A 19,424-nucleotide genomic window follows, 5' to 3' on the forward strand; every position below is an offset into this window, starting at 1 on the left:
CATTTGATGGATTTTTAATGCCTTTTTTATATATAAAGCAACTTAAGGTCGCCCTAATTTAGAGTGCCTTCACAGCTACTTAAAGCTTTTTAAGGTGTTATTACTAACACCTGAACAACACTAGATGATGCCCAATCAGGATTATTCTGCATTGAAGATTTAGTTGGAGAGGTTGCACATGCATAAACCAATGAGAATACACTGGGGATGATTTAAAATGATTACAGAAATGGGCCTGTTTACAGTATTTGTTCTGAACATGCTCATTGGTTTCTAATAAGTTCACATTATTTTGTTGTGTTCGGTTGTTTTAAGCAATGATTGGGCTGTTCTTTGCCAGTACAGTTGGCAACACTGTCAAGTGTGCAAGAAAGGGAACATGGCAACATGAAATATGAAAACATATTTCAAGTCTTGTTTTCAATGCAAGTCTTCCAGTAGTGCAGTTCTCACATGCTCGCCACTTGAACATCAAAATTTGCATCTGTCTAGTTTCAATATATACTTTAAACCAAGTACAATTATTAAATTGCACGTCCCAAAGTGTTATCTTCTGTTGCAGTGCCACAAATGCTGTCCACCAACAATCAAATGTATTCCTTTTAATAAAGGAATGCTTTCAGGTTTGCAGTATTCTTTAATCTGCAATCAGAACTTGTTTGGAAAATAAAATTCCTTGTAGAGTGCAAAGTGGAAACTATGAAATATGTTTCTCCTTCAAAACTTTTGGGACTAGAACATTATTGCATACAAAATCTCTCTCACTGGCCAGAAAAATAATTTAATCATGCAGCAATGGAAAAGTAGAAATCAAGTGAACAAGCAAATGATATATATTGATTTAAATAGATGTTTGTTAATCAAGCGAATGAGAAACAACATTAATATAATGCTCATGTACATTATTATACCTCAACATACCTGGCCAGAGTTATAAAATTAAGCCGATCTATGCCTGGGAAAACTTTTAACTTGAACAGTAGAGCTAGTTATCATGGCTGACAATTATGCACTCAATAAAGTGAACTAAAAAGTACAGGGAAAAGATCCAAGAAGAAATTTACATTCAGGAAACATTGGTTGAAAGCACTGGTCTACAATTTTTGAGAAGTCGTCTGCTTCAGAGATAAAATGTGCTATTTATTATGTATTTTGATGTGCCAAATTCAAATATGACAATTAAAACAACTGATTGGCTTCTGTTTCTAAGATATTTAAGTTTTTACATTTTATGTCTATGTATATTGTGTAGATAGTAGAGTTTTAATCATAAATTGTAAACCTAGGTCTTTTCATGTGTTTATGGTTGCTTTACATGATAATATTTCACCTGTCCTGTTTATGTAACACTTTAAAAATCAGCAAAAGGGTTCTATAAATAAAATCTATTATGAAACAAAAGGCAAAAAACTATTATGTACATAGTTTAGTCCTATTCAGTGGCTATTCGGCGCTTCTTGGCTTGTCTCTTGTATTCATTAAATGGAGCATCACTTGTCACTGTCCAGCAATAATCTGCAAGCATTGAGGGGCTCCATTTGCCCTGATAGCGTTTCTCCATTGTTGCAATGTCCTGGTGAAATCGCTCGCCGTGCTTGTCGCTCACTGCTCTGCAGTTCGGTGGAAAAAAATCTAGATGAGAGTGCAAAAAATGTATCTTTAGTGACATTGTGCAACTAAGGCTTTTGTATGCCTTGAGGAGGTTTTCCACCAACAACCTGTAGTTGTCTGCCTTGTTGTTTCTGAGAAAATGTATTGCCACTAACTGGAAGGCTTTCCATGCCGTCTTTTCATTGCCACGCAGTGAATGGTCAAATGCATCATCTCGAAGAAGTTCATGAATCTGAGGACCAACAAAGACACCTTCCTTTATCTTAGCTTCACTTAACCTTGGAAATTTTCCACGGAGGTACTTGAAAGCTGATTGTGTTTTGTCAATGGCCTTGACAAAGTTCTTCATCAGACCCAGCTTGACGTGTAAGGGTGGTAACAAAATCTTCCTTGATTCAACAAGTGGTAGATGCTGAACACTTTTCCTCCCAGGCTCCACTGACTGTAGGACTGGCCAATCTTTCTTGATGTAGTGGGAATCTCTTGCACGACTATCCCATTCGCAGAGAAAACAGCAGTACTTTGTGTATCCAGTCTGCAGACCAAGCAAGAGAGCAACAACCTTCAAATCGCCACAAAGCTGCCACTGATGTTGGTCATAGTTTATGCACCTCAAAAGTTGTTTCATGTTGTCATAGGTTTCCTTCATATGGACTGCATGACCAACTGGAATTGATGGCAAAACGTTGCCATTATGCAGTAAAACAGCTTTAAGACTCGTCTTGGATGAATCAATGAACAGTCTCCAATCATCTGGATCGTGAATGATGTTGAGGGCTGCCATCACACCATCGATGTTGTTGCAGGCTACAAGATCACCTTCCATGAAGAAGAATGGGACAAGATCCTTTTGACAGTCACGGAACATGGAAACCCTAACATCACCTGCCAGGAGATTCCACTGCTGTAGTCTGGAGCCCAACAGCTGTGCCTTACTCTTGGGTAGTTCCAAATCCCTGACAAGGTCATTCAGTTCACTTTGTGTTATGAGGTGTGGTTCAGAGGAGGATGGGAGAAAATGTGGGTCCTGTGACATTGATGGTTCAGGACCAGAAGTTTCATCCTCTTCCTCGTCTGACTCAAGTGAGAATGATTCTTGTGCATCAGGAACCGGCAGTCTTTCTCCGTGGGTACTGGGCGTATAGCTGATGGAATGTTTGGATAATGCACAGTCCACTTTTTCTTCTTTGACACACCTTTCCCAACTGGAGGCACCATGCAGAAGTAACAATTGCTGGTATGATCTGTTGGCTCTCTTCAAATCATTGGCACTGCAAAAGGCATAGATTTCCTTTTCCTGTTCAACCACTGGCGAAGATTTGTTGCACAAGTGTTGCAGCATATATGTTTGGCCCACCTCTTGTCCTGATCTCCAATTTTGCAGCCAAAATAAAGGTGATAGGCTTTCTTAACCATAGTGGTTATACTTCGCTTTTGTGATGCAAAAGCCACTTCACCACAAACATAGCAGAAGTTATCTGCACTGTTCACACAAGTACGAGGCATCTCTGCTCACTTTGGCTAAACAGAAATGTGTCCCTTTGCAAAATCAAACACTGACAAATAAGAGAGCACAACACTGTATGATTTCTAGAGCTGATATAGGGCAATTTGTTCAGCAGAGCAATGTAAGCTTCGTTATGATTGCATCATCCATGACTTCTAGGAATAATATGATGCAATTCAGATAATGTATGACGCAATATCAGCTTCAGATTGCATCATTCATTGTTTTGCCTAAAAAGCAAGTACTGTCCAAACCCAGTCATAGATTTATTCATAGATCCAGTCAAAGATGTATTTTAGTCATTTCTGGTTTAAATTGAGATCCCTTCCCTTTATAACTCACTTATCCTCCGCCATTTCCAAGTCAAGGGTCGTATATGCTGACCCAATAGCATATCTTGAAAACTAGAGCCAATCAACAATTTTAAGCATCATTTTCGTTCTCAGTGACCCAGAATTAGTAAAGTTTGACTACATTTATTTCAGAAGCATTTTGGCTGTAGAGCAGTGAAGTTAAACCTGGCTTGCTATCAAAAGGGTGTCACAGGCAAAAATAGCCCAGATAGAATTGTGATCGTAGTCTAAAGAACGTTTAAACATTTGAAATAGGTTTGTCTGTCCCTTGAAGGAAACAGTAAATACCGCCAAAGGAAAGTCTGTAGGGAAGTTCCAAATGCTGAACGTTTACTGAGAGTCAAAAGATATTTATTTCCATTTGTGAGGCACAGATGGAAAATATAGCATAACTATTGAACAGATTTTATATTCACCTGGGGTTAAGTTCTGGTCACACTGAAATTAATGGCAAAATACCCATTACTTTAATTGGTATTTTCATCCATGTGTCATGTCAGAGATCTGCAGGCCACAACTTTTTCCTAACATCATAATTCAAGTGACTTCAAAATCAGTGAACCCAGTCTGAAAAAAGTTACAGAGCCAAGTTCTGCCCCCGCTATACCTGTGTGTAGTGAGGCCGTGTGGTCTCCCTCCGAGCCTGAGGGGGAGGAACCACTTTCTACCCCCTTTGGGCAGACCCAGGCCGGGCCCGCCCCCTCATGCTGGATGCAGAGAGGCAGAACAGGAAGTCTAAGGGGTGGAGCCTCTAGCTCAGTTGGGCGAGAGAACCAGGGAAGGAGTTGGATGCCTCTGCCTTGTCGCTGGCTCCCTGCCCAGCCACAGCCCTGGAGGAGTGATGGCCTCCATAGACAGATGGGCTGGTTGAATGCTTCAACAGGAAGCTAAAGGAGATGCTCCGTATGTTTCCCACACAGGAGTTCTGCTAGTGGAACCAGCTGATCCCTGCCCATACTTTTGGCCATTAGGGAGGTGCCCCAGTCCTCCATGAAGTTCTCTCCCTTTGAACTACTGTATGGTTGCCAACTCCGAGGGCTGTTAGACCTAATGAGGGAAGCCTTGGAAAACACCCTGTCACCGGTCCAGGAGCTTTTACAGTATGTCTGCCAATTAGAGGGGTGCCTGACCTGAGCTGGGGATCTGGCAAAGGAGCTGCCCAGGGGGCACAAGAGCAGACCTACAACCAGGGAGCCCAGATTTGCACCTTCGAGCTTGGCAACTGGGTACTCCTCCTGCTCCCCTCGGAGGAGTCAAAACTCCTGGCCTGCTGGCAAGGCCCCTATGAGGTAATTTGCTGAATGGGCCCAATTATATATGAGCTTAGACAACTGGACTGACAGAAGAAAAGACAGATCTATCAGGTGAACTTCCTGACCCATGGTGAGAGCAAGAGGGTCTGCTGATTACCCCATTCCTCCCCCGCCCCCCCGAATTGGATCTGGGTCTGCAGGTCCCCAAGACAATTGATCCTGAAAAAACACAATTAGGGGGACACCCTCACAATGGGAGCAGCAAAAACAAGCCTGGAGCCTGTGAAAGACCTTTCCCAAGCCCTTTACTGCCATACCAGGCCAAACCACCCTCGTCCGACACAGTGTCCTGACAAGCCCAGGAGAGGTAGTCCGGGAAACCACGTGGCCTCTCCTATGATGGATGCGGGAGGTTGTGGAGAAGGAGGTACAGGCAATGGTACAGCTAGAGGTCATTTTGCGGTTTGAGCGAGTGGCACAGTCCCATCATGCTGGTCCTGAAGCCCAGTGGGACCCTCTGATTCTGCATCGACTTCCAGAGGGTGAATGAGATCTCCAAGTTCGATGCCTACCCGGTGCCCTGAATCAATGAACTCCTCAACTGGCTCAGTGAGGCCCAGAACATCGCAACTCTTGATCTCACAAAGGGCTCCTGGCAGATTCCCCTTGCTCCAGAGAGAAGAATGTGTTTGCCACCCCAACTGTGCTCTATCAATTCACCCAGATGCCTTTCAGCCTTCATGGAGCCCCCATGATGTTCCAGCAGCTGATGGACTGCCTCCTGAAGCCCCATACCAAGTATGCTGTGGCCTATTTAGATGATGTAGTAGTGTACAGCCACCACTGGGAAAACCATCTGAAACAAGTGGCAGCCGCTCTTCGGGTCCTGCGAGCTGCTGGGCTAACTGCAAAACCTGAAGAAGTACTGGATTGGGTGGTGAGGCAAGATCAAGTACACCCCCTCATGGGGAAGGTCCAAGCACTGAAGGCCTGCTTGGCTCCAACCACAAAGAAACAGGTAAAGCAGTTCTTGGGGCTAGCTGGATATTATCAACAGTTCATTCTCAATTTGCCTCGATCGCAGCCCCCAAGACCGAGCTCCTGACCAAGGACAGCCCACGATGGGTGTGGTGGTCTGTCAAGTGCAAGGATGCCTTCCAGACCCTCAAAGACCACCTATGCCAAGAGTCAGTGCTCTTTAGCTCCGACTTCAACTGCAAATTCATCGTCCAGACGGATGCTTCTGAGGTGGGACTCAGGGCCATCCTCTCCCAGGAGGTGAGAGAGAAACTACTTTGTCATTGAAAAGGAAGCCCTCGCCATCAAGTGGTACTGTTTCCTAAGTGGCCCCTTTGTGCTGAAAATGGACCATGCCCCCTTGAGTTGGCTGTCCACTATGAGGGGAACCAACACCAGATTGATGCACTCGTACCTCACCCTCCAGCCACACGCTTTCACTGAGTGGGTAAGAACAATGCGAATGTGGCCTTTCTGTCACACTTGGGGGGGAAAGCGAGGATGCCAGCCCCGGGGACCGACAGCTGGATTTTGGAAGGGGAGGGTGTAGTGAGGCAGCGTGGCCTCCCTCTGAGCCTGCGGGAAAGGAACCATTTTCTGGCCCCTGGTGGGCAGAGCCATGCCGGGTCCCGCCCTCACACTGGCGAGAGAGGTGGAACAGGAAGTATAAGAGGTGGGCTCACCAACTCAGTTGGGCAAGAACCAGGGGAAAAAACATACCCCCTCTGCCTTGCTGCTGGCCCCCTGGAGCAGGGACCGAGTTTCAACAACCCCCAGCCGTGGAGCAGCTGCCATGACTGCTGTCCAATTAGGTTCCTGCTATTGTGCTGCCCTGCCCAGAGGGCTGAGCCTGACTGCATTTGTTATCTGCCCTAGCCAGGAGGCCAGGCTAAATCCTGCTCCTTGCTCCATCCCTGCCCAGAGGGCCAGAGCAATGGACTGTATGTGCTTTCCGTCCTAGCCAGGAGACTAGGATAGGGTTATAGATTGGTGATTTGCTAATCCTTGCTAATTGACTTTTGACCGCTGTGCCGGATTAGGCAGAGTGGCGTCCATCTGAGCCTGAGGGACCAGGAGGGACGACCACCAATCCACTACACTTTACAATTCCAGAGGAGTCAAGAGAGTTGTATTGGTGTAACTGAGGGAACTCCCCCAATTACTTTAAGGTCACCATAAAATCCTGCAATGCTACTAACATTATGCAAACATGCTAATAAAATATGTCTGAACTGAGTAGATAAAAGATTGGGGTTTGGGGGGGTTTCTCATTTTACTACATTCCCTGTGTCTAGATTTTCAGATAAATTTAGCAAAAGAAAATATGGAATACCTCCTTTGCATTTCTGAAAAGATGAAAGTAGAGAACGTAACATCTCAATGGTTATACTGAATGGGTAAGGGCATACATCTTTTCCCATTGTGATATGAAAACTGATTCCTTAAAGGGACACTGTCACAAATAACACTCAGAACTTGACATTTCTTTTTGTCCCCTTATAACAGATCTATTTTAAATACATCAATTTGATTTTAGAACAATTATTTCCTCCACTGCCAATCAAATATATTAAAGCTCTATTTCTAAAAGCAAGGGGTGAAAACTTTGCTAGCACTTCAGCAGCACTCATTAGTTACCCTACAATAACATCCCACAAGCCAGGAAGTGCAGGAAGGCAAGAGGAAAATTATTTTTGGTATGAAAACAGATTTGAGTTTCAAGCCTCTAAGGAATTATTAAAACCCTAATGAATGTTTTTAATTAACTTTCACAGCATCCTTTAAAGTGAAATCGTTTAGCAGTTGCAGTGGAAACCTGTTAAACAAATTACTAGTTGAACAAAACAGCTATACTTGTTAATAGGGCTTTTACTCCAACAGACTTCATACAGCCCAGTTGGGGTGTTTGGAGACTGCCATTGCAAGAAGTTACAAGGATTAAGATTTTTTTTTTAAGGGAAATATGTGCCAAATTCTTTGCTGGTGTAAATTAGTGACGGCAATAGAAAGGCACCAATTTACATCACCGGATAAATTTGGTCCTACACTTTGAGTCAGTAAAGAAAAGATGTAATTTGAAAATTTGAATAGATATATTACTTTGACAGATCTATGTTCTAGTGTATTTTAGCTTCTGACACACTAAATACTTGGACTGGTTAGATTAAAAAAAGACATACCACGATTTCATTCTTTTTTCTGGTACCCTGTACCATGGATCGAATAGTCAGGGTTGTGTTTAAGCACAGGGAATCTTATAACTGAATCTTATAACAGACTTATTCCTCTAGCTCAGCTACAACTAATCTTCTGCTCCTGCAAAATCTCTCACAATTAGAATTCTGCAAGACTAGCAGTCTCTGTTCAGTACTCAGAGTGAACTACTTCTCACCCCAGGAGGGAAAGAGAGGTCACCTCTGGAGCAGGGCTAAGGTTATTACTAGCAGGGCAGCTAAAACACAGTGCTTTCTTTTTACAGCCTATAGATTGTAGATATATTGAAGACTTCTGAAAAAACAGCAACCATGCAGCATATTCATATCTCCTATCTATCCCTGACTAAGAGGGATGTCTCTCTTGCATTAGAACAAGACTTGCCTTTGTTGCATACAGAACTGATGTTATCCTAGATGGGTTTTTTATATATATACAGTAATTTATAAACATCATGTATATTAATAAAACTAAGGTTCCAGAAAAGCTTTTTGTTTAAGTACAGACATTTTTTCATATCATTTTAATCTTTCTTTCCAATTATAACCTTCCAACATGCTTAGCTGATTTAAAATCAGTAGATTAGGGCTGAAAGAATTAAAGTGGACTTTCCAGGACTAAAACTGAATCCGGAATGGATGTAGCAGAACACTGCCATCTCCAGTTTACAGTTCTTGTACAGTATATATAGTGTATATTATACACCCACAAGAATTGAGAGACGGGGAAGATGCAGAATAAATGGAAAACACAAGTGAGCTCTGGTGATAGACACGGAGTTTGAAGGGAAGTGAATGCTTGTGAAGACCTACAGACATATTTCTGTCTTTGATCACAGTTTGATAACTTTTTTATCTTCATATAAATTCCCACAGAAAAGAAAAAATTGTGTTAACACAAAGTTAAGTTGACATGGTGAAATTCTCACAGTCATGTAATAGTCAATTAAGAGTTTCACTGCTAAGTCTATGCTTCCTCACATAATCCAATTCTCAAGAGAAACCCATTGCCTCTACCCCTCGACCCCATTGCCATACCAAACTTCACTACTACTTGCATACAGGCATGACAAAGATATTTTGGGAAATAATATAAATCTCCTCCCAACCTACCCTGATGTATCAGGGGTGTGAGCAGGGGTAGGGTCTCAAGATCAGAGCAAGTGGGTTTGTGGCCTATATGGAAAATATAGCTGGTTCTCCTGCCTACACTGGAAGATTGCTGTAGTGAGGCTCTTTTGCCCACACACAGAGGGAGGTTTTGGCCATATATATATCAAGCTGTTATTTAGAACATGAGAGGGGTTCTTCTGCCCATGTGTAGAGAGGACAAGAGATGGAGGGAAGAGTTAAGGTTGGTGTGGTAATGGGTGTGAATGAGGAGTGTGGTTTGTGCTTATGTGCATGAGGACATGAGAGGATGTTTAGCACAATACACGGAGGAGGGGTGGGTTGGGTAGGCATTAAAGGTTTTGCATTTAAATTCACAATGTTGAATTTAATAGTGAACAATAAATTAGACATGAGCTTGCAAAATCAGACTGCATAAACAAATATATCACCTGTCAGAGCAATGAGGCAACAGTCACTCTCTATGCAGCTCTGGTGCAAATGTTGTCTTGTGTTCTGGGCATGATGTTTCCAGAAAGACATTGAGAAATTGGATGGAGCTCAGAGAAAAACAAAAATGATTTGGGATGGTGAGAATGACTTATGAGGAAAACTTAAAAAAGACAAATATGTACAGCTTGTTTAAGTGATGACTAAGGTTGAAGGAGAGGAAACAGTCTACAAATAGTTGAGGGGTGTAAACACAAAAGAGGGAGAGACATTATTTAGTGTGGTATGTTGGAGTAGAAGTAAGAATAATAGGATGAAATTAAGGAAAGGGAAAATTACACTGAATAACAGAATAAATTTCTTGCAGTGATACGTATTAGTGTGGAATAGTTTCCCAAGGAAAATGATCAAAGCCCCAATCTTGGGTCTTATAATATTAGGATTCTAGTTTTAAAAGTTTGTTGAATGTGATAATCCCTTTTAAAATTTCAGTGCTAAAAAATAAAGCTGTTACAGTCATTTAAAAACCTATCACTGACTGCATATATTATAATGGGTGTCAGAAGGGAAGGCAGGTTAGGACCAACAGCAGTGTGCTACTGGGGCACATCTTTCCCTGTTATTCTGAAGAAGCAGGGCCTAGAATTCCAATGGGTGCTTCAATGCTATCTCTCAATATTACACTTTCATAATGTGTGAGTGGTCACAGTAGCCCACACTTGTAAATGGGGGTAGACAGAGGCAGTCTCAGGTCAGGCCCTATGAGGAAGCCTGCCTGGTTGGGGACAGTTGCAAAAATTGCAAAGGGAGGGTGGCGTGGATAAGATATACTTGTAATATTGCACCCAAACAGGCTTAGAGTGGTACTATCTAGATTGTGACCCTTCCTGGTGGTCCAAGGGGTCCCCTGTTTGCCCATCTTGACTCTCCTGAATATCAGCACACTGTAAAACATGGATAATTAAAGTTGCTGAGGGAAACCAGGATGGGCCTGCTGGTAAGTGTGGCCCAGCTTGTGGAACTTGCCAAATCACCACTCTTGGCCAAGTTGGTTGACACTAGCAGGGAAAAGAATATAAGCAAGAAGAAGTCTGAAAGGTTCCATCGTATCCAAAGGGGTAAAAATGAAGGGTGGATTTGATAAGCTTATTTTATACTGGTTTATAAAATGAACCCAATCTTAAAAGCCTCAGGATGCACATGCAGTATTTAACCCAATTCTCTCTCCCTTTGGCAAAAGTCTGAGGAAATAGATTGGCCTTGTACCATGCCCTAAGATCAAACTCTGGCTCTGTGAACCAGAGAAGCAAACATTCCAGAGTCAAGGGCCCTCCTCCAAAACCCTTAGAAGTTGAGACAAAGGCAGAATGTAGAATCTGGGGATTGTTTACTTCAACTCTAAACTGCTGGAGCAGTACATCTGAAGAAGGCAGACATTCTGAGCAGGGCTGGCTCTAGGGTTTTTGCCGCCCCAAGCAGCAAAAAGAAAAAGAAAAGGAAAAAAAAAAGAAAAAAAGACGTGATCACAATCTGCTCTACCGCTGCCGCTTTAGTCTTCGGTGGCAATTCGGCGGCTGGTCCTTCGCTCCAAGAGGGAGCGAGGGACCCGCCGCGGAAGACCCGGACCTGCCGCCCCTCTCGGTTGGCCGCCCCAAGCACCTGCTTGCTGAGCTGGTGCCTGGAGCCGGCCCTGATTCTGAGACTCATGATCCAAGATACATAGGGCCGTACAGTACAGAATTGCAATCAGAAGTGGTCTACAGTGTGTGAGTGCTTTTGAATTCCTGCTACTAAAGTCTTAAGTGGTGTCAGAAGCCAAAAGCACTTTCCCCCCTTTCTGTACGTAAGTAAGACACTTGGGATATATCTCTGGCTCTAGACTTTGCCATGGTTATTCATTCCACGGTAATCTTTAGACTGGTTTCTGCACTGTGCATGGGGATAACCTTGAAGACTACATGGATGCTTCAGCTGCTGTAGCACAAGGATTCTTATTAATTTGGCTGTATTAGTCCATTTAGGTGGTATTATGTTACACTAGACTAGAACTTCATTGAAGGCACTGGCTCTATTTACTTTTTTTCAAGCAGCCTTGCTATTTACTGGGATTCCTCATATAGAATAGGTAAAATTTACTTCTCTATAAGTGTAGACTCTCTCTACCTATATTTAAGCTTTTCATAACATCCCTTACGAAGTTTCTTAGTAAGAAATTGAGTATACGAAGTACTGTATGTTATTACACTTCTATATCTTGATCTTTTGATTATATTTTTAAAGTATTGAAACAATTAAGACTTATAAGGACTATAATTGACCCCCTTCTTTTTTTAATTGAAAACTTTTTTGTTGTTGCTTAACCAAAGCACCCCCAAAACACCTGTAACCACTAATTTCTACAAACTTTGTTCCTTGATTGAATCATTTTGTGCCAAATGTCACCCAAACCCCAATACATCTGGCAAGACCTAGAATTTTGGCAGTGCAAACAATGCTTTATTGAAAGAAGAGATTTATGATTTACAAACAGCCTTATTTAATGTTCAGTTTTTTCATTATGCAGAACTGTTGGCACTGGGAAGGCAGTCCAAAGTGTGCCCTCTACATCACATGCCAGAGTCAGAAGCTTATTTCTAATGACTGAAATAAATACCAACTGGGTGGGGAAATTTCCATGCATTCTTTCCATTAAAGATCGTAAGATGAATGTTTGACCCTGATCCTTGCTTTTAACAGCCATCTCAGTTTCTTCTTTTCCTGGATGTGACCTAGAGTAACATGCAGCTGCATAATTTACACGCCACATTAACCCCTTGAGCACTACACCAGAAAATGCCTCTCATGCCAGTTGTTAAGTTCTTCTGCTGCAGCTTTATTTTATTTCTCTCCTATAATTTTTTCCACCCAATTTTTTCTTTAAAAGAGTATTCAGTGGTTCTGTGGTGCTCCCAGCCAATTTCACATTGTGCGTATGTGCTGACTAACACCCAGGGATGCATAAACTGTGAGTAGACTATAAAATTACCGTAAAAATGATCTTTAAAGGCTTCACTTTTACAAAATAAAATAGTGCAACAAGAAAAAATTCCTCCCAGCAGGGGATAATCAGGAGAAACCATATTTAATTGTAACACTGTTGTAGGGAAATTGTATGGAGAAGTAAGCCTTCTTTTCAAGCATTTATAGATATGAAGAATTTAATTACCCTTTAGATTGAAACTCTTTTTTATTTTTATTTCTTCTTCCCAAAGATATTCTTTTGCAAAGTTTGGCAAAACTCCATTTGTCTAGTTTTTGATTATCCCAGCATGAAGAAGGAGTAAAAAAGGTATTTTTCCAACTCAAATTTTTCAAATTGTTTTGTGCAGAGAATTATATAATCATACAAACTAAGATAAGAAAGATTTACAATATCTTGTTTATCCCCTCACCTGTGATGGATTGCACCTTACTATATATATTCTAATACCTTTTGCCAGGTTTATTTTCAAAGACTCAGAAATGGGGATTCTTCTACCCTTCCGTAGGCAAATTATTCTAGTCTAATAAACCTAATAATTCCCAAAAATATGCCGTGTAAACATCCACCTTGCTTCACTGAGGAAAAGTGCTTTTCACATGTTAAAAAAATATGTATTTAATTTTCAGCTATTATGCAGGTGCAGTATGTGATTTTTCCTCTCAATATTTTTAATACAGTAAGATGAAGACATTCTAATACAGTGTGTATATCTGGACCACCACACTCTGAAATAAACAAGTGTTTATTTTAAAATGCATGTTGTGTATATAAATATCTATATCTCAGTTATATATTATACTCACATACATACCATATAGGTCAGTGGTTAGGGCACTAGATCAGAATCAGGAAACCAAGGTTTTGTTTCCATTCTGCCACTGATCTGCTTCTTGACCTAGGGATAGTTACTTTGCACTTTCACTGCTTGTGTTTCCCCAGTTACAAAATTGAGATTGAAATAATTACCTGGCTCTGTAAAGTGCTTTGAAATCTACAAATTAAGATTGCTATTTATTATTATATAAAATTGTGTAAAATCTTTTAACGAGAGCAACTTCAATGAAAATAAACTAAAGTATTGTTATGGTTGAGAATTTGAACAGAGCAACCAAAATATGTAAAGGCATGACTCCCACAGAAATTATAAAGTAGGTAATATTGTATGTATATACAGTTAGGGCATAGATGTAACATATACATGCAATGTGTCTGAGTTACAAATATTGTGGAAATCATGGCTTTACATGCCCTGACATTTGGGAGTTCAAATTCTCAGCCATAACACCATACTACAGTTGTTATTTTCATTTAATATTAGTAAAGCTTCATTAGAGATAATGCATTGTTTGCATTTTATCCAATCACTTCTGATACTTTGCTTTATTGATCAATGTGGTTTCTTTTCATTTTATCTTGACACTATAACAGTATATACATAGAACTGCAATGACTTTGCTTCATTTTGACATTGTAATATTCTCTATGTACACTTGCATTTACATCATCTTGAGACCTTTGGAATAACAATAAGTCTCATTAAAGCAAGCAGTGAAATAGGATATCACAAAAACATCACAAAAAGTAACTAGTATGAAATGTAGGTAGCAATTTATCAAACAAACATCCAATTGGTTCAAAACATTGATTTTTCCAAATACATAATAATTTGTCTCTATAGCACTCCTGAATCTCTCCTTTCTCTCTCACTCACTCTTTCCACCACTAAAAGAAGTGGGCTGAATAAAGATCCAAATTCCCTTGTTTGCCACTCTGAATGGCTTCATCTGCCTTCATTCACGGGTGCAGGAGAACTGGAACAATGAGTCTGTCCACTGCCCCAGTGAGTGCCCTGACAATTGGGATAGTTTATCATTCTCTTTCACTCTGATCCAGTGACTAATTATTTATACAAAGGGGAACAGTTTCAACAGGTGAGACTGAGAGCAATCCCCAACTGAGTAGTCTATATGCCAGTGGTTAGAGCACTCTCCAGGCAGGTGGGCCAATCCCTTCTCCATCTCAGGCAGAAGGAGAAATTGAACCCAGGTATCCTACATCTTGTGTGGGTACTCTCACCATTGGGCTTAAGATGATAAAGGGGGGAAGCAAGCAGCACCATCTCCTCCTCAGTTTATGCATCCTCTGAGTATGCCTACCAGTTTGGGCCACACAGGTGAGATAGGCAGGGGAACGCCCGGTTTGAGGATCCCACTGTGACGTTACACCGCATACTCTTCATAGAATTATGGTTATGATATGAATATGGCATAACGAAGATATACTTTATGCAAGATGGCTCATGTAAGATATCATTGGAAAGGTTATGATTTACTAAATCTGATTATCCAGTGTGTATGCATGTATCATTTCTGTATCTGAAGTTAGGAATATTGACTATGTAACAATTACAACTGTGTGTGTACTTGGGGAAACGCCCACCAGACAGTAAGCAATCAGACATAATGGGCCATTAGAAAAAGATGTGGATCTCCCGTCTGCCTGGTGTTCCTTCCTGTGGACATTGCAAATAAACCTGGTTTCATAGTTGCTTTGACACTGCAAGGTCAGGTGATAAGATCACCTGATACAAAATACCGCCTTGGACACTGCTGGTACTTTTCCTCTGTAGGGGATAAAACAAAGGCTTCCCGCCTCAGGTAAATCCTTTTTAAAGCAGGGGAGGGGGTTAATCTAGACTCTCCTTCATTGCCTATCCCAGAAGAAAGTGCTGAAAATACCTGAAGAGACAAAGGAACTAACCTGAGGGGAAAGGCAAGGGTGAGTCCAGACTGAGACATGCATCCAGTCTGTAAGAAGAAATAACTGGAACTCTAAGCTACAGAAACTCTGCAACTTGCCTAAAATAACATTTAGGGTGAGAAATTACTTCTTGAAACCAGTCTCTTTAAGATCTTAAACTTAGTATGCATGTTTTTTGTTTTGTTTTATTTGCTCAGTAATCTGCTTTGTTCTGTTTGCTATCCCTTATAGTCACTTAAAATCTGCCTTTTATAGTTAATACATTTTGTTTTGTTTATTATTAAATCCTGTTTGTGCAATTTATAACTGGAGAGGCAAAAAGTTGTGCATATCTCTCTTCACATTGAGGGGGGAGGCAAATTTTTATGAGTCTGCACTGTGCAGATCTTTCTATACTGCAAGACAATATTATTTTGGGTTTATTGTCCCATGTGAGTGCTGGGTGAATCCTCTCACACAGAGATGACTTTAATCTGTGTCTGCACCTGGGTGTAGTCCTACCCGTGTGTGCTGCAAGAGGCCGGAGAGCCTAATTCAGCAAAACAGAGAGAGGGAATCCAGGCTGGTGGAGCAGGAGGGGCTCAGTGAAACCCTAGTACATCAGGTGGCATCTCAGAAGGTGGGGTTAATCTGTCACACCCATTGAGGCTTGGGTATGGGTCTAGGCGCAGGGGTGCCTGAGTTAGCTGTGCACATGCTCATTGGCAGATTCAGAAGTCCCAAGAGACTTTACCAGCTGACTTGTCGGCACCTAAGGATTTTAGGTGGCTACAGAGTTAGGTGGCAGTTAAGTGGACATTTTTAGGATCTCAGTGGCACCTAAATGTTGGACTTCAGCATATCAGTCCTTTTGTTGTCTACTCTTTAGTCTATCTGGGTAAAGTTTGCAAAAGTACCTCTGTGACTTAATAGCCTTAGGCCTGGTCTACACTACAGGGTTAGGTCGAATTTAGCCACGTTAGGTCGATTTAAAAATGAATGAGTCCACACAACCAACCCCATTCTGTTGACCTAAAGGGCTCTTAAAATCGACTTCTGTACTCCTCCCCAGCGAGGAGAGTAGCACTAAAATCGACTTTTCTGGGTCGAATTTGGGGTGGTGCGGATGCAAATCGATGGTATTCGCCTCCGGGAGCTATCCCAGAGTGCTCCATTGTGACCGCTCTGGACAGCACTTTGAACTCCAATGCACTAGCCAGGTACACAGGAAAAGCCCCGGGAACTTTTGAATTTCACTTCCTGTTTGATCAGCATGGTGAATTCAGCAGCACAGGTGACCATGCAGTCCCCCCAGAATTGTAGAGCATAGAATGTTTCTACGCTCCCCCTATCATCTCCGTCCCTGAGGTTATCGCAGATTAGAAGGTGAAAAAAACGCACTCGCAATGACATGATTTCCGAGCTCATGCAGTTCTCCTGCACTAATAGGGCACAGCTTAATGCATGGAGGCATTCAGTGGAAGAGGCCAGGAAAGAATTAAGTGAGCGCGAAGAACGGAGGCAGGACACGATGCTGAGGCTAATGGGGGAGCAAACGAACATAATCAAGCATCTGTTGGAGTTGCAGGAAAGCCAACAAGAGCACAGACGCCCACTGCATCCACTGTATAATTGCCTACTCTCCTCCCCATGTTCCATAGCCTCCTCACCCAGACGCCCAAGAATGCGGGGGGGGAGGCTCCGGGCACCCAGCCACTCCACTGCAAGGATGGCCTAAGTATCAGAAGGCTGTCATTCAAACAGTGTGGCTACAATAAGCAATGTGACCTTGTCCTTTCCTCCTCCCCCACCCTACCTGGGCTACCTTGTCCATTATCTCATTTTTTTAAATTAATAAATTAATTTTTTAATTAATAAATCAATTAATAAAGAAAGAATGCATGGTTTCAGAACAATATTTACTTTATTTCGAAGGGGGGAGCGTGGTTGGCTTACAGGGAATTAAAATCAACAAAGGGGATGGGTTTGCATCAAGGAGAAACACACACAACTGTCACACCGAAGCCTGGCCAGTCATAAACTGATTTTCAAAGCCTCTCTGATGTGCAGCGCACCTTGCTGTGCTCTTCTAATCGCCCTGGTGTCTGGCGCAAAACGATTGTCTGCCGTTGCTTTCACGGAGGGAGGGGCGACTGATGACATATACCCAAACCACCCGCGACAATGTTTTTGCCCCATCAGGCATTGGGAGCTTAACCCAGAATTCCAATGGGTGGTGGAGACTGTGGGAACTGTGGGATAGCTACCCACAGTGCACCGCTCCATAAGTCAATGCTAGCCACAGTAGTGAGGATGCACTCCGCCAACTTAATGCGCTTAGTGAGGACATACACAATTGACTGTATAAAATCAATTTCTAAAACTCGACTTCTATAAAATCAACCTAATTTCATAGTGTAAACATACCCTAAGTCTCATTTTCAAAAGTGACTTAGGCACTGATGACCCTAAATCCCACTGACTTTGAATGAGATTTAGGCTTCTAATGCATGGAGGCATTCAGTGGAAGAGGCCAGGAAAGAATTTAAAGAATTAAAACATATGTAGGGGTCTAGAGATGCAGACAGGTGCCTAGTGAGATTTTCAGAGTACTTAGGTGCCTAATTCCCATTGAAATCAATTTTTCCTGATGGGAACTTTTTTTTAAATCACATAACGAAAGTGATGTTGGAGAACAAGGCAACATCCCTTCAAATTCCAATGATTTCAGTGCATTGGAATTCACCTTGCAGTGGTTTGAAGGACAAGGAGCAATGCAGTGCACCATTTGGCAAATGCAATCTAGCTAGTGTAATTCCGAGATGCTCAGTTTTATGAACTTTTCAATTTTATGAACTCCTCAGTCCCAGTTAATTTGTAAAATAGGGGCTCTATTGTATTTAACATCTATATTGTTGTACTATACAGAGCCCTCAAACAAAATGGGATACATCATGGTTGGCACTGAACAAACATAGGCATTGATTTAACACAGCCCTTATGCATATGCATAACTGTGATGGGTGTACCAACCCCACACGGTGAGGTGAGGCTTAAGGAGTTGCTCTGGATGCAGGAAGCCACATCCCCTCATTCCTGCAGAGCATGCTCCCAGTGGAGGGAGAATTCAAAAGGAGCAACTCAGCTCAGTCTGGATGTATCAAGCAGGAGAAGAGTTGGGTGCTGCAGCCTCCTGTAGAGAAGCTGCTGGGGCTCCAAGTGATTGGGACTGCACTGCATAGTCAAGCCACCGCAGGCCTTTCAACTGCAGCGGCCAAGGATGACAAGCCACTGCCGAAAGGGGAAGACACTCTGGAGAATGACCCAAGAGGACTCCAAAGGGGACACTAAGACAGAGGGGTGGCACAGAAGCAGGGGTAGGAAGTGACCCAGGGAACCGGCATAAGGGCATCTGCCCCAGGCCATGTATTGGAACCATTATTTTGAAGGGCCCTGCTTTGGAATCCAGTGGAGCAGGGTGGGCTTGGGTTCCTCAACCCCAGTCACAAACTCTGACCATTGGGTGACTGCCACTGATCCTAGCCAGTAGGCAAGGCAGCCACAGACTCTCACTGGGGGTGACAATACCACTGACTCTAGCTTCTAGGCGAGGCACCAACAGACTTTTGCCTTTGGGTGACTTTGCCTCTGATCCTGCTGCTAGGTAAGATGGCCACAGTTGTGGAGTGATCTTGCCACTGATTCTAGACACTAGGCAAGATGGCCAGAGACTCTCACCTTTGGAGAACACTTCCACCGATGCTAGCCACTAGGCAAGGCAGCCACTGACTCTTGCCACTGGGTGAAATAGCCTGGAGTATCGCCACTAGGCAGTATTGCTGCCCTTGGGTACAAAACCCCATGACAATAACTTTAAGCATATGAGAGGAGCTAGCGAACAGGAGCGGCTAATAGGGGAGTTTTGTGAGGGACTTCTCCAGATGAAGGAGGAGCAGTTATGTGACCCTTGGGATAAGTTTATTGTCTGGTGTGTGTGTGTGTTTGTGTTTGTTGTGGTGTGCTTGGTGCTGGACTGAAATATACTGTGTATTCTGTTTGTTTGGGGGACTGTGTGCTGAGAGTAGGGGTGCTGAGATTAGCAGTCTGCTAGGCAAGGCTGAGAGCTGACAACTTCTTAATGAGGCTTTG

At 42.5% G+C, this 19,424-nt stretch overlaps 2 protein-coding genes across 4 annotated transcripts in view; one reads left to right on the forward strand and one right to left on the reverse strand.

Moving 5' to 3' along the window:
* LOC101946141 (cytosolic beta-glucosidase) overlaps positions 1-19,424 on the reverse strand; it is a 92,145-nt gene that overhangs the window by 10,989 nt on the left and 61,732 nt on the right. The gene's annotated exons all lie outside the window — the stretch shown is intronic.
* The window catches only part of ADGRA3 (adhesion G protein-coupled receptor A3), a 182,385-nt gene continuing 175,453 nt past the window's right edge, over positions 12,493-19,424 (forward strand). Inside the window, exon 1 of the mRNA XM_042855418.2 lies at positions 12,493-12,518. Within this exon, the coding sequence (XP_042711352.1) occupies positions 12,508-12,518 (11 nt within the window). The 5' untranslated portion in view covers positions 12,493-12,507. The remainder of the gene's footprint in view (positions 12,519-19,424) is intronic.

Source organism: Chrysemys picta, chromosome 5 (genome assembly GCF_011386835.1).
Source record: "Chrysemys picta bellii isolate R12L10 chromosome 5, ASM1138683v2, whole genome shotgun sequence".
In the NCBI taxonomy this organism is placed as follows: Eukaryota; Metazoa; Chordata; order Testudines; family Emydidae; genus Chrysemys; species Chrysemys picta.